Source organism: Rutidosis leptorrhynchoides, chromosome 1, assembly GCF_046630445.1.
Source record: "Rutidosis leptorrhynchoides isolate AG116_Rl617_1_P2 chromosome 1, CSIRO_AGI_Rlap_v1, whole genome shotgun sequence".
Classification (NCBI taxonomy): Eukaryota; Viridiplantae; Streptophyta; class Magnoliopsida; order Asterales; family Asteraceae; genus Rutidosis; species Rutidosis leptorrhynchoides.
In genome coordinates, this window is record NC_092333.1 from 488,866,157 (window position 1) to 488,886,044 (window position 19,888).

At 32.6% G+C, this 19,888-nt stretch overlaps 2 protein-coding genes across 3 annotated transcripts; both read right to left on the bottom strand.

The window, feature by feature from the left end:
* Window positions 1-834: 834 nt before the first annotated feature.
* LOC139875381 (pentatricopeptide repeat-containing protein At4g20090) lies at window positions 835-4,377 on the bottom strand. Of its 2 annotated transcripts, none has more exons than XM_071862719.1 (2): window positions 2,159-4,377; window positions 835-1,246 (listed from the first exon to the last, which is right to left on the bottom strand). In XM_071862719.1, the coding sequence occupies exon 1, from the start codon at window positions 4,075-4,077 to the stop codon at window positions 2,164-2,166; it is 1,914 nt and encodes a 637-aa protein (XP_071718820.1). In that variant the 5' UTR covers window positions 4,078-4,377; the 3' UTR covers window positions 835-1,246; window positions 2,159-2,163. The 2 variants fall into 2 exon arrangements, with proteins under 2 accessions (XP_071718820.1, XP_071718825.1); XM_071862724.1 differs by lacking the exon at window positions 835-1,246 and adding an exon at window positions 1,539-1,591.
* A 1,119-nt stretch (window positions 4,378-5,496) lies between these two features.
* Window positions 5,497-9,259, bottom strand: LOC139875391 (uncharacterized). Its single transcript, XM_071862729.1, has 9 exons — window positions 8,993-9,259; window positions 7,811-7,941; window positions 7,633-7,718; window positions 7,453-7,547; window positions 7,277-7,373; window positions 7,066-7,180; window positions 6,378-6,532; window positions 5,992-6,117; window positions 5,497-5,912 (listed from the first exon to the last, which is right to left on the bottom strand). Exons 1-9 carry the CDS (start codon window positions 9,172-9,174, stop codon window positions 5,697-5,699), a joined length of 1,203 nt encoding a protein of 400 aa, XP_071718830.1. The 5' UTR covers window positions 9,175-9,259; the 3' UTR covers window positions 5,497-5,696.
* Window positions 9,260-19,888: the final 10,629 nt, after the last annotated feature.

Consider the following 19,888-nt stretch of genomic DNA (forward strand, 5'->3'; position numbering starts at 1 on the left):
ACGGTCTTATCTACATTTATCTATTGAAAATATGTTTGATTTTAGTAGTGTTTATTTTTTTTGATAAATGTAATTTATTTTAATTAATAATAAGTACTTGAATTTGTGTTTTAGGATATATATATATATATATATTATATTATTTATTATTTATGTTAAAAAAAAGAGAATAATCGGTCAGCACTTTGAAAGGATTAATCGAGGATTAATCGGATTGTACTTTATACATTTAAATATTAAATTTCGGAAATTATATGTGCAAATATAGAAGAACATCATAAGCATAAACATAAACTTTAATATAATTGACTATAATTGTTCATTTTATTCAAAAACTCTAAAATTCTAGTTTAAATTCAAGTTAAAATATTGACCAATTTTGACTTTAACCGACTTTGATTACTAAATTCGATTTTGACCCATCAATCGACGTTAACCGATTAATAAACGGATTTTGGAAAAAAGGAACGGACTGCTCTTAAAAAAAAATGAGTAATCGGAAATTAATCGGTGAGTGAGTGGGTTTTTTTACAACAGTGGGTGTATATTAGAATATGTAGCGTTCTATCTTAATATTGATTAATTTGAACAGTTAAGAAGCTTACTGTAACGTTCTATCTTACTGGATTACTGGAATGCTGCAAGAGTAGAATCTGTAACTTCAACATAATATAAATGCTTTTCTATAGCAAATGTAATACTCCCTCCGTCCCTAATTAATTGTCCATTATTCCATTTTAGGATATATTAAATTACTGTCCACTTCCATTAATAGAAAAGAATAAGAAACTTAAGTTCTATTATGCCCTCAATGTATGTGAATATGATTTAAAAGAAAAAGAAAATGTATGGGTAAAACTGAAAAGTAAACAGTAACTTTATGACATTTTCTTAAACTGTGTGTTTTTTGTCCGAAGACAATTAATATGGGACGAAGTGAGTACAAGACGGACCAATAGCCAACCCAACCCAAGCCTCCATCATAATATACACAAGAGACAAGTAATTTGTAAAGGTGGCAAGATGGGTTGGTTTTTTGGAGGTTGCAGGCGTAATATGCATTAAATATATGAATCAAGCAACTGCAACCCATTTGAATTCAACTGTTTCCTTTTACCTAAAGCTTCTTGATTTAATCCTTTTAAAAATCAAATAACCCAGTCGACCAATTCCTAAGTGGGTTGAAACTGTCACCTCTGCTAATATGTGGCTCAGTGTTGTATGTCATATGTTCATAATCATAAACCTGCAGAAAAACATTTTGAAAGGAAAAAGAAAATGCAAGAAAGAGATATTACATGCTAAAAGAGAATGAATGTCATGGTTTGATTATTTTCTTACTTAAAAGCCAAATAATCACACATGCCGCAACAAAAGTTGGCAATTAAGAGTTAGATACACCCTTTTATCTATTATTACTAAAAACCAAACTCTGTAAACACTCAACATCATCAAAGGTGAACATAACAACGTAAATTAGCATATACACAAGCACATCCAAAAAGCTATATCTTGTACCATGTTTGATCATCCAACTCTGATCATTCTTTTTCACATAATCATCAAATGCATACGAGTATAAAAGATATACCTACTCATCAGAAAAGATTCTAGATTCAGAAACACATACATATACCAAGTCTGGCGTGTTAAAATGTTGCCCGGTGTAAGATGTACATAAATGACTACTATTTGCAAGCACAAATGAAAAGGAGGTAACTAGGTCTATTTTTCATAATACCAACCTTTATCGACAACTTGATCATTAGAATAAGATAAAATATAGGTCAAGTGCCAAAATTCACAATTAAGCATATAAAGCATGTGTTACTTCAAACTACAGCAAAATCCTTTCAATTTCAGTGTTCCATTACACACTAAATATGCATGTATAAATAAAACTATATTAAACGCTTAAATAGCATTTCAAACAATTAAAGTAAAACCCAAACAAAGCAAATAAAATGTGACCAATTAAAAATCATATCGACAAATTAAAATGAGTGCAATTGGTGCAAGATTTTCGAGATAGATAAGGGTAACTGCAAAAAAAAAGAGCTTTTTGCCTATTGTATAACATGAATAGTAGATAGTAGATTCAATGATTTATATATATATAACATAAAAGTAAAAGTAATTAAAAGGAAACACAAGTTACCCCTGTCATTGAACATACAGATTATTCCAGCATCTATCAATAGCAGCTCGAATCTTCTTAGGTTTACAAACTTCTCGAATAACAATTTCCCAAGTAGATGTTTTCGGCACGACATACTTTTGAAGCATCACTTCAATAATCTTACAAGCTCCTGCAATTCTCTTTCTTTTGTAAAGCCGAACCACAAGTTCCTCAAGAAATTCACTCCCATCTTCCAAACAATTCACTTGTTCTTTTAACGTTTTTAAAAAAATGTTACAAGTAACTAAATCCGGGTCACACCCTCGATCGAGCATACAGTTCAACAAATCAATAGCATTCGAAATGCAACCGTTCTTGCACAAACCATTAAAAAGTATGTTGTAAGTTACTATATCAGGTTCAAAACCAGACCCTAAACATAACATCTGGTTAAAAAGTTTTAAACCCTCTTCAACAGACCCGTTATTGCATAGACCATGAATCAACGAACTGTAAGCAATAACATCAGGCTTATAACCTTTTGACAAAATATTATCCCAAACCGTTAAAGCTTCCGTTAACTTCCCGTTATTGCATAACCCATTAATGAGCACACTATAACAAACTTCATTTTGCACAAAGTCATTAGCTTTAGCCTGTTCCCAAACATCAAGAGCTTTATCAACATTACTCGTATCGAAATAGCCCTTCATTAAAGAACTATATACGAAAGCATTTGGTTTACAACCCGTTTTTTCCATCTCAATTAGAACATCCAAAGCTTCATCCGGCTTCATTTCTCGACATAAACCGTCTATAAGAGCACCATAAAGTATAATGTTCGGTTTGCACCCTTTACTTATCATCTCCTTCCACATATTTAACGCTTCATCGGGCATTTTCTCTTTAAAAAATCCGCTTATAAGTGTCGAATACACATACGGATTCACTTTATATCCTCGTTCCTCCATAGAAACCAATACGGATGCACCGTCCCCTGTTCGTCCCAGCTTCACTAACCCGTTGATAATAGTACTATATGTAACATCGTTAGGAACGCGTTTATCACAAACCATTTTATCCAAAAGGCTAACCGCCTTGTCTAATTTTCCCTTTAGACAAAGACCGTGTATAAGAGTATTGTAAGTCACTTCATTTGGGACGCACCCTTTTAAAAGCATATTATCCACAACCTTTGATGCTCGAGCTAAATCGCCTTTCTTGCATAATCCATTAATTAAAACGTTAAACGTTACAGCGCTCGGGAAACATCCCTCAACTTGCATCTCATCTAATAAACAAACGGCCTCATCGATTCTATCTTCCTTACACAATCCATCCATTAATGTACAATAAGTAAAAACGTCCGGTGTGCATTTTTTAAAAGGCATCTCCCTAAACGAGTCAATAGCCCTATCTATCAGCCCTAATTTACACAACACTTTAAGAATCAAATTATACGTCAACACATTCGGTGAAACCTGTTTACTCTGAACAACAACAGAAACATAAAACTCAAGAGCCTTATCAAAATTACCCTCTTGTATAACTGCATTAATCACAGTGTTAAATGATCGAACAGTTGGTCTGCATTGGTACTCAACCCACATTTTATCAAACAAGTCTAACGCTTTACTCGAATTCCTTGCTTTCCCATAAGCTTTAAACACTAATATAAAGTTCTTCTCTATAAACACTCTTTTTTCATGCTTCATTTGATTAAAAACCTCCTCCAAAGATGATAAATCGCAGGTTTTCGCAAAGTTTTCAATGAGAGAGTAGAAGGTTGAATCACCCACTTTAAATGAACCCAACTTCTGACCTGATTTGAATAGGTCATGATGAATAGGAGATTCATTTTCAGATGATGTTTTTGGGCTGATGACAGAAAAGCATCGAACTTTTGAAACCAATTGTTGTTTCCTAATTGAAGTAGTGATAGCAGCACCCAGGTGCATGCCGCTAAAGGCTAGGGTTTTGATGAATTAAGTACGGAATATTAAGCATTATTGTTCAAAATGGATATTAATTTACTTTGTAATTGGGAATGGTAAGAAATATAAATACAGGGGCGGATAATATGGTGAAAACAGACGACTCTGCTAACTCTTTCTCGGTATGGTTAGGAAGCAAGGTTTTTAGGGTTTATAGGAGGCTAAGGGATGGTTGTATGGCATAATAGAATCAGAGGAATCAAATATCAGAAGCTAACAAGGGTTTTACATACAAAAGAAGGTAAAAACCCTAGATAGTGAAACACCTAAACTTCAACCAAAATCAAAATATAAAAGTTTGAAAGTTTTAGAGTGTTGCCTGCAATTGTGAAAGGAATCAAGAAATTGAATAGAGGAAGTCTGAATACCTAATGATAAAATCAGGACCGAAGAAGGGTGTTTGTTATACTGTTACGTAGTAGTTTGTTCAACAAAGTGGGCTTACAATAGAACCAAAGCCAAAATATAGGGTTTATATGCAGTCAGGCCTTGAAGCACTGATATTTTTCCCCCCCAAAAAAAAGGAATATATAAAGAATTGCGGGAACTTTACAATCCAAAGAGTGAGCCTGAAAATTACAAAGAAGCAAATTTGTAGAATAATTCTCCACAGTTGATGACAGACAAAATACAATGAGTACTCTAAAACCAGTTAAATGCTAAGCGTCTCAAATCAAAATCTATGGTTGAATTGAAATGGGTAATATTAGTTGAGTGGTTACCTCTTTTTAGTGTTCGAGAGTTCTCGAACTCGATTCTCACTTAAAATTTCATAATGCAATTTGTTTTTAAGAGTTGGTTATTGAATCCTTCGAGATTTCTTAGAGTTTCCCCTAATGGGTGTAGGAAATGAGCATGACATATGACTTCCTGAATATGATCGGGTGGGTGGCTAATGGCCCCGTCAGTGACCTTAATACAACCGTTAAAAAATTAAAATGCGTAATATTGGTCATTTCATTACTTACATCAACCTCTCGTCATGACAACCTTAGAACTAAAGTCACCTATACGCATAATGGGCCATTCCAATTTCGTTAAGAATTTTTATTGACACCTCCGATAATTTAGACTCTAGTATATCGACGAATTGAACATAAATATAAGACACCGTGTTACCCATCATTCGGCCTCTACTTTTGTTACCAAGGCCCCTTGAATTTCATGTTGCTAATCACACTGTTTTTGAGGAGACCGCATGCCCTTGATAAAAACTATCAAGCAGCCATCTGTTTTCTCATCTTATTTGGGTGAAGGGCTTCTCCGGGGCATTTAACAGGTTTACGATTAGCATTGATCTCAGTTACAGCTTCGTCATCCGGTTAGGTTCTTAATCAACTCTGCGACAATAATTATACAACAATTGTGTGTTATGATTATAAATGTAGTTGCATTGCAAACAGCCGACTACATTCTTGTTATTAATCAACTTACATTTCTCTTTTCCTTTTTTTCAAGTAAAAGCATACAGTGGGATGGTTGTTCAAACCAACATACTACAACTAAAAACATTAGGAAAACAAAAATTACTCTCTGTTTAATCGAGCTATCACGTTTTCCATAGAGTTATAACTCTTGCAAATTTAAAGAAACTTGAGGCGCCCAGATGCATCAACAAGCTGTTGCATTTTGTGAACAGCAGAAGTCAAAGTTGCATCACTCTTGCAGAAAGCGATTCTTATGTACCGATTACGGTAGCCTCCTACTTTCTCTGAACAATCAGGACTTGTATGAAAAAAGCCACATCCAGGAACAACAACAACTCCAGCTTGTTTAATTAATTCCTCCACAAACTTAACCTGTAAAACATCTAGCACCATTAATATACCAACCGCACCTTACAATTACATAAAAGATGGATTCAAAAGAAAAACTTACATCCGTAAGTTTGCATGTTTCAGGAAGCGTTGCAAATATGAAAAACGAACCCAATGGTTTAAACTCAATCTGGAAACCCATCTCGCAAAGCGACATCAATATGTAATCTCGTTTTGACTCGTAATCCTAAGTGCCAAGAAACCGATTGTCAGAAAACATATTAGTACTAGTACATACATTAAAACACAAAGCTAATGAGCAGTAACGGGTTGATGACGTCATCACCCACTAATTCTTTTGTTTATTTTTTTTTCCTTTATATTTTTTAATTTTAAAAAGATTACCCCTGCCGCAACGCGCGGCTTCCTACCTCGTTTGTTTCTTATTTCAGAATAAAAATAGGGCCCACAAAATGATTATATTTATTGTCTTTGTATGATTCTTACACTTTTCAAAGATTTGTAGTATTCTGGGGGACTCTTTAATGCGGTTAAGGCAGCTTCTTGAAACGGGGCAGGAGCAGAATCTGTAAGTTTAGTGTGAATGTTTTTGATAGCAAATGTTATACAAGATGGACCGATTGCCCACCCAACTCTCCAACCTGATACACAAGATACAAGTGATTAGTAAAGGTGGCAAGATGGGTGGGTCGGGTAACAGATTAAAGTGAATTCGGGTTAAAACTTAAAAGGGTCATTTTAGTGTGGGTTCCATGTTTATCTCCATGTTTATAAATAAATAATTACATGATTTACTTGTGGTTGCCATGCAGCATCATAAAAAAACAAATAATTGTATGATTAAAGAATACATATCTAAATATCTTTTAATGTATATAAACGAGTGCCCGTTTGTATGCATTAAAAGATACTAGATATATATACACTTTAAGCGACTTTCAACCCATTTGAGATTTGACCCATATAAGCTGTTTCCTGTCAGCTAATTTTATTAATATGACCCGTTTCGGATGAACGAGAAGCGAAATTGACCCATTCTCAAAAGTGTGTCTGAATGATTAAGCAATTAGACTAGTGCTAACTTCCAAATTTGATGTAATCAAAATTTAAATCAGCCAAACAGCAGGTGAAAACACATTTTGAACTACGGAGAAACGATAGAGACTCCATGTACCTGTTACACTATAAGTCTTGGATAAGGAAGACGTTATGACCGTCCTATCTTTCATTCCTGGTAGCGAGGCAATGCTTATATGTGGTTCATTCTCGTATATTATATGTTCATAAACCTGCAGTAACATTTTTGAAAAGATAAAAATCAGCAAGAAAAAGATAAGGAAAACATGAACAAAAGGAGATAATAACAAAACTTTTAGAAAAGTTACTTCATCAGTAACTACTATGCAGTCCTTTGATCTGCAACATTCAGCTATAATACCAAGCTCATCCATATCAAAAACTTTTCCAGTTGGGTTATGCGGACTGAGCAACAAAAGCAAATTTAAAAAAAAAAAACCTATCGCTTATAATTAGATTACAATTTATGTCATGTAACATATACCTATTTAGTACTAAAGCTTTCGTCTTGGAAGTAAAAGCATCTAAAAGTTTGACTTTATCTAGGTTCCAGTAAGGTGGGTCAAGGGATACATACACCTGCATTTTCCTCATACAAAAATAACCCATTAATTAAAAACTATAAAAGTTAATTAACGAGATCATATGAGTGATAAACACTTACAGGGACTCCTCTAGCCAATAAAATACATGTTTCATATGTTTCAAAAGAAGGATCAAATAATATTACTTCATCGCCCGGGTCAAGTACTGCACAAACATCCATACAACGTTAACATTTGCTTGTGTTTTAAGTGATAGTGTGTAAGAAAAGGTGCTAATAACAAGAGAGAGATACATGCTTGCAAACATTGTGGCAGCAAATGCCTCAGTCTGGCCACAACAAATGGCAATATCGGTCAAAGGATCAACATCTAAGTCATGCATTTCCTTCATCTTGTCCGCAACCAGATCGCATATTCCTTGCACATGCCTTAAGTTACAATTTGCACAACAATGTTAGTTCATGTTCTGAATTTTTGCAAGACATTTGTGAACCATCACCAAGGTGTCCTAGTGGTAAGTCATCCTGTTTCCTCACAAGAGGACACAGGTTCGAACCTCAATAAGGTGATGTTTGTTTTCTAAAATATTTTTCTCTGAACATCTGCGGACCATGTTGAAAAGTGAAGACTGTTTGTTTTATGTCTGCGAATTTGCAGACAGAATAAGACATTATTTTATTTTATGTCTTCAGAAAAGCAAACGGTCTGCAGTAAAAACGCATGCAGGCGCGCACATACATAACACAAAATAAAATCTGCAAACTAGATTACAAACAACACCTAAGTAGAAATCTTTGGGGTAGCAAGGGAAATGGCTGGAAACGGATTACATCTCTCTGGCAACCTCAAAAGTTAAAACCTCCTCTGTTTTTTTTATTCATTTGCGGATTACAACATTGATTCCAAAAGTATAATTCATTCCCAAATGTACCAACACCAATGAGAAATTAATTCACCCAGGAATCATGGATTCATAAAATATAATTGATTACAAAAGTTACAAAATGATGTTTTAAGAGGAATTAAAAAGAGGTTATAAAAAATGTCATAAACTATTCTATTCTATGAAGACTTAAAAGAGTGTGTGGTAAAAGCTACTAATGGTCATTATTAATTCTCAATTATTAACTACTACGGAGTATTAAAATAATAACAATACTTTGACAAAACATATGTCTCAACTCCTTACTCATTAGTGACCATGGAGATGATTATAAATTTGCCCAGACATACTCACATTTTTTGAGAGAGATGTTTAATTTAATCAGCCAAAATGTGAAACAGAGGCTGGTTTGAATAATTCATATTATAAGTGGTTTGAGCATCGATTGTGGTACTAATAAAATTAGGGAAGTCCAAGCGAGGTCAATTTTTAAACAGTTTATTTATGATGCTTGTTTCATTTCTTTAATGCTCATTTCTTCTTATAGAATAGTACTAAAATACTAGTAGAAATTAGGGTTTCAAATGTAGTGAGACCTGTATTGGTTAAAATCGGAAGTGATGGCAGAGACGGCAGCTGTCTTGATAGGGTGAGGTGCCGGAAAATCAGGGAAGCCTTCCGCGAGGTTAACGGCGTTGTTACGTTGAGCGAGATAAGATAATTGTTGTATTGGTGAATGTTTTAGGGTTTTAGCTATCGATGATAGTTTTTCCTCCATTATCAAATCCCCTGCTTATGAACACAAAATACTACTGTTTCAAGATTGTACACAAAAAAATCAGCACAAGTAACGTAAACACCTCCTTTGCATTATCACTTATCGTTAAGAAATAAGAAGTCCGATTGACTTTATGTTCAAAATTAGTCATGGTGACTTTCTGACCGTATTTGACTATCATTATTAGTCAATCTGACTTATTTTGACTCTATTTAGACAAGTCTTGATATTATTATTAAAAAAAAATATTTAAAAATGCATTTAACTTTCACCAAATTACTATTGTATGTATCTAACTTTCAGAACACCTATTGTATGCGCTCAACTTTTAAATATGCACTATTATATGCAAGTCATGACTTATACATCAGGTATCATATTACTATCATTATATTTTTTTGACACAATTAGTCCTTCGACATAACGACAATTAGTTATCTCCCTTACAAATCTCCTTCCTTCAACCCACCTCTTTATTCAAACCAACCTGCAATCATCACCATTTTCAGCAAAAATCATAATCAAAAATCTAATATATTTTTTTTTTAATTTTTTTTTTTCAAAATCAACCCATAAACTAAATCAAACCCTCTTCAATATTCAAAACCTAAAAAATCACCAATAACAATTGATAAAATCATACAGTTGAAAAAAAACAGTTTGATATAAGGGTATTAACCCCGTACGAATATGGTGATTGTATCGACTTACGATGTTCGTTTGATTTCACCAAATTTTTACACTGTAACCCACTAATTCCATTGATTGAATCTTGCTTGTTTCCATCTCCTACTTACTTTAATCGTACTTTTGAGCTTTGATTTTTCAACGTTTGGGAGTCGCATATGAGATTTTTTATCGTCGTCATTCGTATGAATTTTTGTTCGTAACTATTAATTGATTTTAAACTCTTTTTTTCCTTCAATCCTACAATTAATACTTCTTCCAATCCTCTTGAAACTCCTAAGATTCCCCCCGAACCACCTGATTTGAATTCTGAAAAATTTCGCACCCCTGTTCAAAATGCATATGAAGAACATCCACCTTCCGTTGTTCGAACCCCATAACAACAATGTATGTGTACTCGGTCTGCTGTTAGGAGTACAATTGATAAAGGTAAACCTATTAATGTTATAGGTGCTTATGGGAATTTGGTGAAGTTAAAAACTGTAAGGATATAGCTTCTGCTAATTGTGTGCAATCTAATTATGGTGTCAAGGATAATATTGTTGGTTCTAAACTGAATGTTACTGATGTAGTGACCCGAACTTTTCCATGTTTATATAAATTAATTAAGATTGATATTTACATGATTAAATGTTTCCAACATGTTAAGCAATCAAACTTTTTAAGACTTGATTAATTGAAATATGTTTCATATAGACAATTGACCACCCAAGTTGACCGGTGATTCACGAACGTTAAAACTTATAAAAACTATACGATGACATATATATGGTTATATATATAGTTAACATGTTTTTATTATAAGTATGTATCTCATTAGGTATTTTAACAATGAGTTATATACATAAAAATGAGACTATTAATTTAAGAAACTCGAAAACGATATATATAACGATTATCGTTATAACAACGTCTTACTAGGTACATATGAATCATATTAAGATATTGATACACTTGGTTAATTATGTTAAATGATAAGTAAATATATTATTAAGTGTATTAACAATGAAATACATATGTAAAAATAAGGCTACTAACTTAATGATTTCGAAACGAGACATATATGTAACGATTATCGTTGTAACGACATTTAACTGTATATACATCATACTAAGATATATTATATATCATAATATCATGATAATATAATAATTTAACATCTCATTTGTTATAATAAACAATGGGTTAACAACATTCAACAAGATCGTTAACCTAAAGGTTTCAAAACAACATTTACATGTAACGACTAACGATGACTTAACGACTCAGTTAAAATGTATATACATGTAGTGTTTTAATATGTATTCATACACTTTTGAAAGACTTCAAGACACTTATCAAAATACTTCTACTTAACAAAAATGCTTACAATTACATCCTCGTTCAGTTTCATCAACAATTCTACTCGTATGCACCCGTATTCGTACTCGTACAATACACAGCTTTTAGATGTATGTACTATTGGTATATACACTCCAATGATCAGCTCTTAGCAGCCCATGTGAGTCACCTAACACATGTGGGAACCATCATTTGGCAACTAGCATGAAATATCTCATAAAATTACAAAAATATGAGTAATCATTCATGACTTATTTACATGAAAACAAAATTACATATCCTTTATATCTAATCCATACACCAACGACCAAAAACACCTACAAACACTTTCATTCTTCAATTTTCTTCATCTAATTGATCTCTCTCAAGTTCTATCTTCAAGTTCTAAGTGTTCTTCATAAATTTCAAAAGTTCTAGTTTCATAAAATCAAGAATACTTTCAAGTTTGCTAGCTCACTTCCAATCTTGTAAGGTGATCATCCAACCTCAAGAAATCTTTGTTTCTTACAGTAGGTTATCATTCTAATACAAGGTAATAATCATATTCAAACTTTGGTTCAATTTCTATAACTATAACAATCTTATTTCAAGTGATGATCTTACTTGAACTTGTTTTCGTGTCATGATTCTGCTTCAAGAACTTCGAGCCATCCAAGGATCCATTGAAGCTAGATCCATTTTTCTCTTTTCTAGTAGGTTTATCCAAGGAACTTAAGGTAGTAATGATGTTCATAACATCATTCGATTCATACATATAAAGCTATCTTATTCGAAGGTTTAAACTTGTAATCACTAGAACATAGTTTAGTTAATTCTAAACTTGTTCGCAAACAAAAGTTAATCCTTCTAACTTGACTTTTAAAATCAACTAAACACATGTTCTATATCTATATGATATGCTAACTTAATGGTTTAAAATCTGGAAACACGAAAAACACCGTAAAACCGGATTTACGCCGTCGTAATAACACCGCGGGCTGTTTTGGGTTAGTTAATTAAAAACTATGATAAACTTTGATTTAAAAGTTGTTATTCTGGGAAAATGATTTTTATTATGAACATGAAACTATATCCAAAAATCATGGTTAAACTCAAAGTGGAAGTATGTTTTCTAAAATGGTCATCTAGACGTCGTTCTTTCGACTGAAATGACTACCTTTACAAAAATGACTTGTAACTTATTTTTCCGACTATAAACCTATACTTTTTCAGTTTAGATTCATAAAATAGAGTTCAATATGAAACCATCGCAATTTGATTCACTCAAAACGGATTTAAAATGAAGAAGTTATGGGTAAAACAAGATTGGATAATTTTTCTCATTTTAGCTACGTGAAAATTAGTAACAAATCTATTCCAACCATAACTTAATCAACTTGTATTGTATATTATGTAATCTTGAGATACCATAGACACGTATACAATGTTTCGACCTATCATGTCGACACATCTATATATATTTCGGAACAACCATAGACACTCTATATGTGAATGTTGGAGTTAGCTATACAGGGTTGAGGTTGATTCCAAAATATATATAGTTTGAGTTGTGATCAATACTGAGATACGTATACACTGGGTCGTGGATTGATTCAAGATAATATTTATCGATTTATTTCTGTACATCTAACTGTGGACAACTAGTTGTAGGTTACTAACGAGGACAGCTGACTTAATAAACTTAAAACATCAAAATATATTAAAAGTGTTGTAAATATATTTTGAACATACTTTGATATATATGTATATATTGTTATAGGTTCGTGAATCAACCAGTGGCCAAGTCTTACTTCCCGACGAAGTAAAAATCTGTGAAAGAAAGTTATAGTCCCAATTTTAAAATCTAATATTTTTGGGATGAGAATACATGCAGGTTTTATAAATGATTTACAAAATAGACACAAGTACGTGAAACTACATTCTATGGTTGAATTATCGAAATCGAATATGCCCCTTTTTATTAAGTCTGGTAATCTAAGAATTAGGGAACAGACACCCTAATTGACGCGAATCCTAAAGATAGATCTATTGGGCCTAACAAACCCCATCCAAAGTACCGGATGCTTTAGTACTTCGAAATTTATATCATATCCGAAGGGTGTCCCGGAATGATGGGGATATTCTTATATATGCATCTTGTTAATGTCGGTTACCAGGTGTTCACCATATGAATGATTTTTATCTCTATGTATGGGATGTGTATTGAAATATGAAATCTTGTGGTCTATTATTATGATTTGATATATATAGGTTAAACCTATAACTCACCAACATTTTTGTTGACGTTTTAAGCATGTTTATTCTCAGGTGATTATTAAGAGCTTCCGCTGTCGCATACTTAAATAAGGACGAGATTTGGAGTCCATGTTTGTATGATATTGTGTAAAAACTGCATTCAAGAAACTGATTTCGATGTACATATTTGTATTGTAAACCATTATGTAATGGTCGTGTGTAAACAGGATATTTTAGATTATCATTATTTGATAATCTACGTAAAGCTTTATAAACCTTTATTTATGAAATAAAGGTTATGGTTAGTTTTAAAAATGAATGCAGTCTTTGAAAAACGTCTCATATAGAGGTCAAAACCTCGCAACGAAATCAATTAATATGGAACGTTTTTAATCAATAAGAACGGGACATTTCAACTGACTACGATGAGATTAGGGTTCATGGTTGAAACTACTGTTGGGAAAATGTCCACTCTAATTACTTCATTAACTATTTATTGGTTTTTAGCTTATGTCACTCTTGATTTTTGGTTAGATTACAGATTTAGATCTTTATAAGCCAAGATTGTTAATGCTGATGTGCTTAGTTCTTGCGCAATTAGATGCATTATATGTTCTTTAAATGTAATTTACTTATTCATTAGCATCTTAGCAGATTTCTGAATGACCACATTTAATTTAAATTAAATTAAATTCAAATTAAGGTTCTTAGTTTTTCAATGATGATGATGAATGGATGAAGATGAAATTGGTTTGTGTAACATTAGGGATCAATGAAATTAGAAATTACAAACATGATGGACCAATGTTGTAAATGTCTAGAAATAAAATTGAGGTGACCTGAAAGAAGAAGAAGAGAAATCTCTCAAGGCAGTCAGAGCACTTGATGCTGCTCAAGACAAAGAGATGGACGCAGAAGAGGCAACTGAAAGAACAACACAAAGAACAGAACATCCTCTCACTGGTAGATCTCAAGCAACATGGGAAAGAGTAATGAGGCAGAGATATGCTGATGTGATGACACGAAGACTAAATAAGAGAAAGATCATCAGGTGTCAAAAATTCACTAAGGTTGTATTCAACATCAGTAGGGGCAACAATGTGTTTGAAATGGTTGACATAACTGATCTAAAAAGATATAGTTTATCTGAATGGATGAAGATTAATGAATACTTCAGAGGAAAAAGAGAAAGTGATATGCAGAAAGCTATTGCTAAAGAGTTGAAGAGATTTTATTCAATAAGGACACCTTATATGCCAATGCACCAGCAATAGATGTTGATGCTGAGATAGCAAAGAAGAAGAAAGCTGGTGTTGGCCCATTCACACGTGAACCAATCATTCTACCACCAAGCATACCCCAATTCAGAATAGAAGATCTCCCCGAACTCTTTCCAGGTGTGAAGATTAAAGAATAATCAACTAATGATGAAGAATGAATTTCTTTTATCATCTTCTTGTAATCTGTATATTGTAATATGTATATATTGTAATATTCCTTGTTTTGTAATGTACCATGAATATCATTAATGGATAATACAATAAGTTATCTTCAAAAGCATATCAATTTATAAGATATAGACAACTCATCAAAAGATCTCATAAAAAAATTAATGTAAGGGACAAATTACTGCTTATTTTCTTAAGTCATTTAGAGCTGAGCCTTAGTGTTTTTCTTTTCATGTCACATGATTTGTCATCATCAAATAGGGGGAAATTGTTGAGTCCCCAACATAATTAGTGATTTAATTATGACAAAATATGATTATAAACACTAGTTGTCATGTGCAGTCTATTATAAGTTTATTTATTATGTACAACAACATTGAATGTCGTGTTTAAGTGTTTGGGTGTGTTGCCTTCACTATCAGCACAAGATAGTTCAAAATTTAAGGTTACTTCATGACCAAACTTTCTGTTATTAAATCAAGACCAATAAAAACCTATCCAAAAATCATATAACTTAACACCTAACCCTCCAACCACAAGATGATGATGATGATAATAATAATATAATAATAATAATAATAATCTTTTATATATATAATAACAAAATTAAAAATAGGTCATTTTAAAAAGCTAAATTTAATCTTAGTCATTCATTTAATTAGTAATCATAGAACATTAATTTTTACCTAATCTTGATTATGACCTCGTAATCTTAATCTTGATTTGTTTAATTATCAAATTACCCCTCTTCCTCTTAAGAAAAAGAAACTCGGATGAAATTCAAACGCTTCTATACTATCCATCAACAACACCTACACTAAATTAGGGTTCCACAATCTCAGATTCATATCGATAATGATGATTCCTGGTGAAATACAAAGGATTATACAAAGCAGACGCAGATCATTCCTACAAATCGCGATATACCATACGGATATCAGCGAAAAAATTCCAAAGAAGAAAAAACACGATAGCATATCTGTGATTAGCTAATCGAACTCTCTGAGAGTGTCAAAATACAATGGTAAATCTTCTTAATTTCAGTTTCATTGTGAATCGATTAGGGTTCTTATGGTGCAATTGATTTGATTATCGTCTATTATACTAACGTTGCCTATTAAAATTTGGGCATTTTGAAGTTTTAAAGCTCAATAGTTTTTGTCTCCTCAAATCTTAATCTGTATGTGCTTAATTTCTTTAGTATATATGCAACTATAGATAGATATTGATTGTTCTTTGTGACAGGTATGCGTTTGTGGCTATAGTGTATAATAAGTTAAACAATATTAATATTTGATACCGTTCATACTTATAAGAAAACATATCCCTTTGAAATTATCATTTTCAACCATAAGAATCAATCATTCTAAGGCAATGAATGTGTACTTACAAAGTTTTTGATTATGATTTCCAATATGTTATGTTTTATTGTATTAGTTTTGATGAATATTCTGTCGAATAAAAGGAAACGACAAAAAGGTAGTTGTACTGGTAGTGTTTTTCGTGAACCAACTGATGTTGTTGGTGTTGGGAGAGTGTTCCCGTCTGTAACTGCGCGTCAAGTTTTAAGTAGGTCTTCTTTGTGACGTTCGAATCATAAGAACGGTTCTGTAGAGTTCAACTTATGAAAATATACATGATTATCTCAAGAGTGGTTTTATTGTAATCAGTGAGAATTTTTTAAGCTTATATGAAAGATATAACATGTTTTGAATGTGCAAAGGCATGGTACAATCACAGTTCTTTATAGGTTGACTAAGCTGATTGAAAATTCTACATGGATTATTGCATATGAAAGGAATAGAATCTGAATAAAATTGGATATGAAGATACTTTATTAGCTTTTCTACTAACGACCTAAAATGATTTATATATGATTGATATCTACAATATAGACCAGCAACCTAAAATGGTTCCGGATGACTGACTTTTTATGGACAAACATGTTTTAGTCATTGTGAGTATAATAGCAGATACTTCCTCTTACTTCGGTTCGGTGATAAAATACTGTGTAAAGTTGTGAATTTTCTTTTGTTTCTTCAATTTTTACCTGCTGATATATGTGGCCCATAGGTGGGTTCTGCGGTTTGTTTCCAACAATTTATACAGCCGTCTGCCTCCAAGTTAGAAGAATGTTGTCGATCATCATGTTAATCCTCATTTCGTTTTGAACCTGTAGGTACACAACCGCCTTCTTACTAACATAATGGTTTGCCAACTGTTTTGTTTTCTAGACGCTTCTCACATGAACGTGTTCGGTCTCTTATTTTAATTAAATATGTTTGTGATAGGATTTCATCCCGAATTAACAACGACGTTGTTTCAGTTACCGAATACAATCATCAGCGATGGATGATGTCGAAAATCGATTGACGAAATATATTAAAATGTGTAATGTTTATCTTTTTAAGGTCTAGGATGACGATCGGTGGTAGCAAGCAATGTTTCAAGGTTCCCATATTCATGATTTAAAACCCTAATTTTGACGAAAGTGATTCTCTCATTTTTATCTTTTAAACAATAATTTTGGTTGAAAATATCGTGTTATTATTGATTTATAGTAACCACAAAATAAGTTTTGGATCTGTTGATACTTAAAGTTATTACCTTTAGCAGTTACTTTCTAATGTTTATGCTCTTGTGATCAAAGTAAGTTTTTGCAGGGAACAAACTATGTAGATTCTGTCAAAAAGTTTCTTATACCAGGTTTTGAAGGCATGTAGATGAAGGGTAATCTCATTATACTCTCATCAATTTTGGTTAGAGGTTTTTGATCATGTGGGTTTTGGAGGTTTTTGATTTGGTATTAGTTTTGTGACCCCATCATATTTTGATTTAGTTGTGACTCTATCATGTTTTGATTTACTTGTGCAGTTGTGCTAAAGTGTTCAGGTTGAATTGGGTCAGGTCAAAATTGATTTGTTCGGGATTATAAATTACAAATTATCAGTACAACAATTAATAAGCTACTTACAGTATAAATAAATTTTAATCATCAAATGAAAATATGTAATTTTTGGCGTTACAACAATTCTTTATATGCTCAAAAACAGAGTTTTTTCTATTGTATATCCTGTATGATGTTTTCACTAATGTGAATAAACTTATAGGAGTTGTTTGCATTCGTAAGTACAAAAGCAAATGGTCGATGATAGCATTGGTAACTAATCAATGTCTCGGTCTTATCTATTACTCCGTATAATTCTTCTTTTGTATTCATTTTTTTTTTTTTTGAAATTGAATTGAATGGTGTTGTACCACACATATCCAAACAAAGTCGACGTGTTCTCCCCGAAAATGATTAATATTTAGTAAAAGTAGACAGGGGAAGTATACTTGCAACTTACAAGGTGATTTATATTATACTTTCATTATAAACATGTTTAATAATTTATTCTATTGATGCCGTTGTAATCACAATGCTGCAGCACCAGCTCGAACTCAAATTGGGATTTTTGCACCAATACACCATGTTACCTTTTAACAGCTATTAAAATTTCTTAAACTACCTTCTTATAGATTTATATACTTTTGTATAATACTCTTCCCGATTAACGACTATGAGGCAATTAAGTGTAATGATAAATCTATTGTGTCTTCATAAAACATAATGATAACCACTTTTTCTCCATATGCAAAAGTGGGTCGTGTTTTCTATTCTATTGGGTGGAGTATTGAGGGGTTCAAGGATGGCTCGGCATCCGTTTGGTGGATTCATTTCCTCGACGTCGGCATTCAGTTACACAGGTGGGGGTTCACCCTTTGAGGATGTTTATCATGTGGTTCACGTATGACTGGGCTTGCGTCGCTTAGGTAGTTGGGGTGATTTCTTTGATCAGTTCAGGTGTTGTTTGCGGTAAAATTTGTTGTCTGGTTTCAATTAAATTCAGTGTCATTTAGTTTCTTCATTAAGTGGAGCTTCGGTAGTAGATTTGGGCCGCTTTTAAAGGGTTCTTCGATGGGCTCATTTCAAGCGTTAGGATCTCAATGAACACTCGTCGGTTTGTTTGATTATATAATTTATTAATTAGGTTAATGCTTTGGGGAATAACAGACATCGAATGAGAAGATAATATACGAGACATAACGTGCATGAATCGAGAAAGCAAAATGGGTGAAATTTCTAGATCACGTATATATGGCGCATGTATCTTTTTTGCAGCTTCTGACTAGAAACTATAGCTTGTCAGCTATTTTGCATCATCTTTTTATATATTTTAATATTCATATTCATCTTATAATGATACTGTTTGTCATTTTGTAGGTAAGAAACGGATGTCATCTCAAGCGAGTTTGTCCGGTTTGGAGCGAGTTTGCAATTCATGACTTAAGTGTTTTTATATTTATATTGTTACATATGATGCTAATTTATATTAACATATACGAGGAACTAAATTAATAATAATCATCTTTCAAAAGGCTTATGTTTTATCATATGTAATTAGAAGTGATATTTTGTTATAATTCATGCTATGCGATGGTAGAGTCACAGTAACATTCGACCTTCAATAGGCTTTTTTTGCAGTGGTTGAGGATCTAATAATGAAAGATCGAACACCGGGTCGTGTTAGTGGGTTTTGTTTTATTATATTTTTGTACCATGATGTGATGCTGAAAGATTGGTAAAAGAAAAGCATATGATCATTGGTACAACTTATTCAGGTTATGGTTTATGGTTATAATTGTAGTTTCTAAAATCAGTTTTTATTAGTAAGTGATTAGCATTATCAATATTATTCAGAAGTCCCTCTAAATAATTGCACGGATTTTGCGGTTCTTAAACTAGATTATGAAAACATTAATATATCATTTATATGTTTTTATATTGATTTGTAATCGACCAAACAAATATTACCTCCGTCCACTACAAGTGTCTACTTACTTTTTGCACACAGTTTTAGGAAATCCCACTAACTCCATTCTCCACCAATCAGAAATCTTTTCTCTCCAGAATAATCTCTTCTCATTGGTTGAAATACAAAGTGGACACTTGAAATGGGACA

Coding starts and splice junctions, on each gene's coding strand:
- LOC139875381 (XM_071862719.1), bottom strand. CDS start 4,077: ATGCACCTGGGTGCTGCTATCACTACTTCAATTAGGAAACAACAATTG.
- LOC139875391 (XM_071862729.1), bottom strand. CDS start 9,174: ATGGAGGAAAAACTATCATCGATAGCTAAAACCCTAAAACATTCACCA. Junction 7,548..7,632: donor TATTGGCTAGAGGAGTCCCT/GTAAGTGTTTAT, acceptor AGGAAAATGCAG/GTGTATGTATCCCTTGACCC. Junction 6,533..7,065: donor CAAGACTTATAGTGTAACAG/GTACATGGAGTC, acceptor CTTGTGTATCAG/GTTGGAGAGTTGGGTGGGCA.